The sequence below is a fragment of the Pectinophora gossypiella genome, chromosome 19, assembly GCF_024362695.1.
Source record: "Pectinophora gossypiella chromosome 19, ilPecGoss1.1, whole genome shotgun sequence".
Classification (NCBI taxonomy): domain Eukaryota; kingdom Metazoa; phylum Arthropoda; class Insecta; order Lepidoptera; family Gelechiidae; genus Pectinophora; species Pectinophora gossypiella.
The window spans coordinates 182,485-190,902 of NC_065422.1; the positions used below are offsets into that span (position 1 = coordinate 182,485).

General features: G+C 36.9%; 1 protein-coding gene across 3 annotated transcripts; it reads right to left on the bottom strand.

Annotated features, from left to right (window-relative positions):
- Nucleotides 1-2,757: 2,757 nt before the first annotated feature.
- Nucleotides 2,758-6,285, bottom strand: LOC126375473 (uncharacterized). Of its 3 annotated transcripts, XM_050022424.1 has the most exons (4): nucleotides 6,015-6,285; nucleotides 5,544-5,789; nucleotides 4,913-5,174; nucleotides 2,758-4,666 (listed from the first exon to the last, which is right to left on the bottom strand). In XM_050022424.1, the coding sequence occupies exons 3-4, from the start codon at nucleotides 5,054-5,056 to the stop codon at nucleotides 2,774-2,776; spliced, it is 2,037 nt and encodes a 678-aa protein (XP_049878381.1). In that variant the 5' UTR covers nucleotides 5,057-5,174; nucleotides 5,544-5,789; nucleotides 6,015-6,285; the 3' UTR covers nucleotides 2,758-2,773. The 3 variants fall into 3 exon arrangements, with proteins under 3 accessions (XP_049878381.1, XP_049878379.1, XP_049878380.1); XM_050022422.1 differs by having other exon boundaries at nucleotides 4,913-5,789; XM_050022423.1 differs by lacking the exon at nucleotides 6,015-6,285 and having other exon boundaries at nucleotides 4,913-5,833.
- Nucleotides 6,286-8,418: the final 2,133 nt, after the last annotated feature.

Consider the following 8,418-nt stretch of genomic DNA (forward strand, 5'->3'; position numbering starts at 1 on the left):
ATTCGGAAAAATGACTAAATAGTTCCGCTAAATGGTCTGCAACAGAAAAGCAATAAGTATTATGTTCTGCAAAAACGGAGCTAGATTTATTTCTGTACGATCCTTTTGTTTTTTGGAGTTGCACCTTGCCACCTTGAATCCAAATGAAGTCAACTTTTGAGACGAACCAGGTGTGTTTTTAAAATGTTTTTCGTTTCGGCATGAGATTTCAGATTTGTTATTTCAGCAACCAAGGAACTTGCTGGACAGAATGCACACTTCGCTTTTTTCGAATCTTTTTAGGTACTTTTTAGGTGGAGTGGAGGACGATTCACTGTCACTGCGGTCACTCATTTCGTAATTAAAAACGTTAAATAAAAAAACACGGAAACTTGCGAAACTTCAACAACAAAAGCAGACGGTAAAAATCTACTAACCTTCATGTTTCAGTGTCAGGGGAATCCCTGTTCAATATTAGAGATAAATATAGCAAAACATTAGTGTAATAAGGACAACAACAAAACAATACCAGGTGTTAGTGATATCGTTACGAAAAAAAATGGAACGTCTATTTGATTGTACTAAAAACGATGGTAGGTGTTTTTCTTGTCGCAAATGCTTAATTAAGATTTTGAGTTTTTACTGCGCCGCAAAGAAAATCGAACAACAGTCGCTAGACCTACCTACCTACGCGCGGCATGTGCGTACTTACACGTGCATGATATCACAATGTAGCACAATATTATATTGTACAAGTACACATGTACAGTTATCTAAATAGGTATGAAATAAAGATAAAATCAAATACTTCATTGAGAAAAATCTAAACACACTCTTAAGTAGTACATTTTTAAATACTAATTAGAAATTTTAAATTTATCAATACATGGATAACAAAAACAATTTACTGCTAAAACGAACTTAAACTAAATAGACTTATTCATACGGAGGTCTTTCGAAAGAGGTACCAGAAGCTTTTTTGCTTCTAAAGAAAGAGCTGTTCTAGCTTTTGTCATTCGGGGCCTAATGAGTGTTAGTCGAGGATCTGACGACAATAGAAGATTGTGCAAAATACCCTCATTTGTGGTAATCATATTTATTTTTCTAGAATGACATTCTCTGTAGACCCTGAAATCTTTATTACGGGCTTCGGATGCCTCTTCGGAGAGTTTACCAATGGGCAATAATCTAAAATGGTCAATTATATCTGCCGCGTGGATAAGAAGTTTGTGTATGCTTGAAGGCATATAGTACTATGGATATAACTGAACATAAACGAAAGCTGTCTCTTGGCAATAATTTGAAGAATAATGTGGAACTTTTTAATCAACTCTTCGTTAAAACAAGTGATGCGTGCTGTAACATTCGGATTGGAAAAAAATCTGCGAGCCGTGTTTCCATCATTTGTGTTGCCAGCTCCTTGTTTGACCACGTCAACTCTCAGACCACATTCTTCTTTAAACTCGGCCTGGATTTGGGTGCAGCCACGCTTTCTTTATCTGCTCCTTGTGCTTTCCGCATTTACACCGAAAATGTAAATGCAATTTATTTTATTATTTATTTATTGGAGGTTTAGAACATTTTTTAAAGTACATTTGTGATTTTCTTAGAAAATTGTCGTTTTCGTTATCTTTACACGCCCTCTTACCACATAATACTTTATTTATATCTTTGCAATAGTTATAAATGAAAAATCCTATAAATACTTAATTTGAGCAAAAAATTTACATTGTCTTCATTATGTTGTTCGCAGGTAATAAAATCCAAATTTGCAAATAACAGAATATTATTCTTTATAATATTTTTTAAATTATCTTTTTCTAATATTCTGTTAAGATTGCATGTGATATGTTGTGCACATCTCTAACAAAAGCAACAACAGCTGGTATGGGACTATGAAGCCACGGACGACCTCCGAATTCGCGGTAGATATTAAATCTTTTTTGCATGTTGCACACGATTTAAATATCTGCGACTATGTCTTTTTAATTAAATAGCCGGATATATAATTTATTACACCTATCACACGGGGGTTATCAGCATTAGCAGCTTCATAAATATTTGTCAGAAAATAGTCCGCACTGCCGCTGTTTTTATCACATGTAGTTATTTGTGATATTGAGAGCGTGCAAAGTTTCACATTTATCAGCTTCACAATTTGTTCCATATGGGGAGTGGACGCTTGATAGATTATTGATGACAAATGTTGTGAATGCACTTTCAAATTTTTCTGGGGTGGGATTCGTGTTCCGACACCCGTGGCTCCTTATTGCACGGAAAAAGTTTTCTATCGGGTCTTGATTGAGATGACGCATGTACACCGGTGTGATATGATGTTGTGTTTCTAAGTTTTTTAATAACACTTCTACACCATCAAGCGTCCACACCCAGATCTTTAATGTTGGTATATTTTCTTTTTTACCAGATTTGGTAATAAATATCATTAAAGAACAATGGGCATTTTTGTATGAACCCCGTCCCCACCCTTGTAGCATCTGAGCGTTGATATTATAAAGTGTGGGACTGATTTAAAGATTGATATTGAATGAATGAATGAACGAATGAATGTCAGGTCCGAGTTATATTAAATTGAAAAAAAAATATTTATGTAATCATTAAAAATTAAATAAAAGAGGAGCGATGGTAGCACAGATGTAATGTTATCATCTCACGTGCATGAGGTCTTCAGTTGAAATCAAGGTTAGTCTCTGCCACTGATTTTTAAAAAATATGTTTAAACTACATATTAAAACACTTTGGAACCATAATAACGTTTTATTATTAAACAAATAGCTTAAATAGTATTTCCACTTTCAATAATTATATCGTCCCAAGCATTAGCTGGGCCAACGAAGTTTTCTAAATGACGACCAACTCCGAGGAACCATATTACACTGACGGTATGTGCGCAGGCTCCAAGTGTCCTCATTCCAGTCATACAGGAGCAATAATGTTCCTTGATAGCATCTCTTCCTTGCGCATTGTTTATTAAAATATATGTATAATATATTTTATTTGAAACATGTCTTGACAAGATACGAGCTCTCAACAACGTGCAGCCGTCTGTCAATATCCCATATTCGGTCATGTTGGGACGAGGCGTCAGTGATACCTCTATGCGATAAACACCATCACCTCCCCTCAAATGTTCAGCAACATATGATTTTGCCAGCTTTAAATGATATGTTCCTAAACTGAACAATACCACGTCATCTTCAGTCATTTCTGGAAACATTATGTTCAAGGACGCATCGTCTATGGTTGTAAATACCGCCCTTTGTCTGTTGACGTTTTCAGAAACAACATAATTGCCTAACCTGTTCGGAACATCTATCCTATTCATTATTATTTCGACAAATGCGTCGGCGTGGGGACTGTCTTCCAGAGGTCGTCTAAAAGCGTTTATCAACGCTCCTGCTATGCGAAAATCTTCGAAAATATGTGGCATACTTTTGTTGAAAACCACATTTCGGAATAACTTAAAGTCACGTTTAAACCACCCGTTGATAACTTCTACAACCCATCGAACAATAGTAATCAGGCGTGACTTGTTGGCTTGAATATCGGACAACTGAGTCGCGCCCCTATCTTTAGTTGGAGGCATATGAGGTTCATACCCACGCATCTCTATATCTGGTATAGAATCCCGGAAACCTCTGTCCAAAATGAACACGTCATTATTTTGAAGGATATAATGGATGGGGCTAGTCAAATCGTTCATCATCTGACTCATAATGACTGCATCAGATGTCGTTGCAGCATGTGGTCCCGTTATGTCTATAATATAACCATCTGAGCATACCATCATAAACGGCTTCAGAAGGTTTTTATATTTGTGCAAGCTATATGTTTTCTTTTGAAATAAAAAATTCTTGCTTTTCTGTATATATATGTAAGTGCCATCAAATAAAACAATAGCTGCTGGGTTAGTAGGGTCACTGAATATTTGATTTGGTACTGTTAGTGAATGTACTAATATGTCCTCTCGAGTGAGGTGATCAAACCCTAAATGACGGCCCACAAACTCCCGCGTCAAACAATCGCGCACTTTATTAAATAAGCGCCCTAGTGTCCTTTTACTAACACCTACTTGACTGGCAATTCTAACATTTGGTTCACCAGACCTTAGTTTGAGCAAGTATGCTCCCAAGGCTGTTTTTGGTTTTTTTAACTCTTCGGAAAGAGACGGTGTTTCATTAATTATAGTCCCGAATTGAGCATGAGTCAAGCCAGTGTGGAAATATAGTTCCTCTGGAGAGATTGTCTCTATGTTTTCAAAATCGAGAAATGTTTTATTTTTGTACGCATTCCTCAAAGTATCGATGAGATCTTTTAGTTGGTCTGGGGTAAATATGGTTTCACCATTTTCATACAGTGAACTCCATTCGTTAGCACTAATATGGTTAGAGCAAATACGTGCGGACTGTGGTATATATACGCGATATTCTACTAATAAATGCACTTTTAAAAAAAAAGATACTCGATGCAGGTCAATATGCTGGCAACCACTATACATACAACGGCGAGATGTATTGGCGACCCGTTTGTAGCTTGGTACTGAGATTTCATGCGACTCCTCCGGAACAATTGCGGCTTCTTTATTGTTCTCTTGTTCATATCTAGCCTGTCTTCGATTGGCTGCAACCCAACAGCGATAACACATGTACTGTACATCATTTTGGGCCATCTGAAATAGTAAATAAAGAATCTAGATCCGTATATGAAATGTAGCGATACAAGTTTTTAATTTTTTATTACACATTAAGACAAGCAAACAGGCAGGCAACTCGCCTGATGGTAGGTAATTACCGCCGCCTATAAACATTTATACTAATACCAGAGGTACCAGAGGTACCTATGTGTTACCGATCTTGTGAGGGAGAGCGTAGCCTATAGACCCATATAAGTGGTAAATAAACAACACTTTACTAACCTCTTGTATATTAATCCGTTCTAAAACATATTCAGCAAAGCCTGGTCGATCTTCCATATGTTCTCGGCTGATAGTGTGTCTATTTCGATCGCAACGAACTGATCGCGCACAAGTAACACAATGGTCACTTCTTCGTTCTGCCATTTTTGTTAAATAACAATGTCCAATGCACAATATCCAATCCTCAGGCGAAACTCAATAATCCGTTACGAAGGCCAAGGTCATATTACAGGTCATTCAAAGTCCAATCGCAGGCAAAGATCTAAAAATCCGTTAAAAAGGTCTAAGGTCAAACAAAATGGGTCGTGGTGACAAAATGGGTCGCACTAGCTCAAACAGTTCCAAATCGGTACTAACTAAACTAGCGGCCGCGCGCAGGTAGGTACTCCCTTCCGCCCGTAGCCCGGTTCTTTCTCTGTCGCACGCATTTCAGCCTGCGCGTGCACACTAGGTCCTGCTCGCACAGTTGTTATCATGAATAATGGTAAAAAACGGATAATAAGTCACATAAATATAATTTCTGCTTGAAACTCGATAAGGGATTTATTGGCATATTCAATATTGAATAACTTTTTTCGGTTATGGCGCATAAAGTTGCCCCCATATAAAAAAAATATCTGTTTTATAAGACCTTTCTAATGGTATATGTCATTAGTTGCTACAAAGGTGGGGACGTTTTGACATATGTTCTTTAAGATTTTCTTTGCTTCGAACCACTCAGCATGATGCGCCGAAGTTGGCGTTACTGGACCCAGAAGAGGCTTGGCATACTTCACTTTCCTTTTGCAAAAGCTTCCGTTTTGCGAATCAAAAAAATTGTCGAAGAACAGAAGGACATCTGCAGTCTCCTTGCATACTTTTGGAAGAATCCCCTTGTCTGAAAAGATTTGTAGTAACTTAAAATAAACGAAAAAAAAGAGACAAAAGAAATGTATCAGAGAGAAGAAAAAATTGGAAAACTTTCTTTTCGTTTTGGATAAACCATTCAACTTTCAATTAAAAAAAAGTAAATTAGATCCTGATGTGCCAATGGACACACTACTGTACCATTGCTATATTTATAATTATATTTTATTACGGTGTAATTTTATGTTTTCATTACCTGCAAGATATCCCATGTTGGTAGCTATCGTTCGGCTAAATATTTGGGCGGCAAACTTCACCTTCATCTTCGACTTCTCTGGCGCAACGTGATTGTCGGTTAATTTGGGTATCAACCTTACACCCTTATACCCGGGGTTCTCTTTGTGTAACAGGGTTATATGCTCCCATTTGGCCGTCTGTTTCACGCCGTTTATACTGTATTGTAAATTTTTAGTTAATAAATTATTTCTTATGAATTTTAATAGATGCGGCGGATCGTACAAGGGAACAATTTCTTGGTTGTTAAGTACAAAAACATTTCTTTTGGGTTCCTGTCCTTATCTTTGATGTTTCATATCTACAGATGCGTCAAGATTCTTCAATAGGTCTGAGCCAATTAGTCCATCATAGGGACTATCAACATCGTAGACAACCTCGAATGGTTCTTGAATTTTGAATCTTGCGAAAAATTTGTTAGCCTTTACGGGATTTATGAAAGACCTAGAGCTTCCTGTATCAATCATGAATGTAGCGTTAATTTCAAGCATGCAAGCATGTCTAATATGGGGTAAATTTAATGCATTTACACAATTTATTTGGATTATATGAGACGGGGTTTTGTTGAGGCCCTTAACTGAACATTTTCAGCCGACAAGTCAGTTGGAGTCGATTCGCTTCCTCAGCTTGTCCTTCAGATACAGGGGGAGGAACGCCTTCGTAATTTTCAGGAAAATCGTCTTTCGTGGGGAAATATTTTTTCTCGTAGTCGTATTCGTACGGAATGAAACAATCATCAGTATAATAGATGTTGTTATATGCGTCAGGGGAGACGATCATGTATTGCGCTGTAGCGGTCCGCATCGACACGTCAGGCTCAGGTAATGCGCATGTATGTGGTTTCTGAGGTTCGGTTTTAGGCATAATTTGATATAAAGGTCGTGTTTGTTGCGGGTTGTTTTAGTTTTGCCTAGTTCACGGATGATTCGGTGGGAAATTAAACCGTGCGTTTTGGTTTGGGACGCCGAATTTTAAGTTTTGATTATTAGGTAAACCGAAATTGAAGTTATTTTGGTTAGGGATACCGAATCTGAATCCTTGGTTTTGGTTCGGGGGTCGATATCCAAACTGGGGTTTGGTGTGAAACCGAATTTATTTAGTTGGAATTGTTGTGTAAAAGGATTACCGGATTTATTGGTTTACATAGGTCGGATAAATAAAATGGATTGTGATATAATGCAGAGTTTATTTTTTAGTTAAAAAATACATAGCGAGGCAGCCATCGACATGCAGAGAGAGGGCTGAAGACCACAGACAATTTACGTCACAAATCGTAGACAGAGAAACTAATAGACTAAATAATGTTTTTTGTTTCACTCGCACTAGAAAGAGATAAGCCAACACAGAAACCGTAAGAAAAAAGGGGATAGCATTATCTTTTATTTGTCCTTGTCGCTGTAACCTGTTTTTACCTGACCACAAAACGTCAAAATAACAGTCTGTGTGCAAACAATTAACTGATCCTGCGTTTTTACTCTAAATAAATACTTATTAGTGTTTCTTAGCTTCCAAGTACTTTTTTTGGACAAAAACAATAGCGGAATAATAACAATGCCAGTATGTAGTGTTTTAGGGTGTGAAAACAGAACATATCTAAGCAGTCCGTGTACATCATCACAGGTACGATTTCCATTAAATTATACCTTAAAATTCTTTATTTCTGTGTTTTATTCTCGTAAAATCTTCAATTTGGTGTTAGAAAGAGATACCAGTGTAATTGCAGGTGATTTTTCGTGTTTTTTCTGTAATTATAAAATCACCACGAAATTTTAGTGTTGCCTACCAGTTATTTTTACCCTAAATTTTCACAAAAAAGTCATATCAAGTGGTACCAAATACTTACTGTCTATTATTATTAATATGTTGTTGTCATTAAAGGTTTCCACTTCAAGAATGTGAACGCACTGATTGGGTTAAAGCATGTGGAAGTACAAACTGGGAACCGCCTAAAAGTGCTGTAATATGCTCTAAGCATTTTGATGACAACTTCTTTATTAAAATAACAGTCTGTGTTAGCTTACCTTGATAAGTTAAAATTGCCGAATGGTCAAAAAATTACCCAATCGAACCGAAAAAGTGGTGTAATAGGATTTCGATGTTGCATCAAAAGTTTGCAAATACTTTATCTAAGACTGGTTGAAACAGTGCCGTAACTAGCCTTTTATGCGCCCGGCGCGAGCTTTCAAAACTGCGCCCTTGAAAAATGCTCTAACCAGGCTCTGACAATAAAGTTGACAAATGTGCATTAAAATCTATCTATTTTTTGTTTACGAAGGTATAGGTACTTAGTAGATTTCTTTAAGATAAAAATTGTTTATTCTAAAATATTTGCTCAAATACAGAAATGACACAAAGTACACGATAGT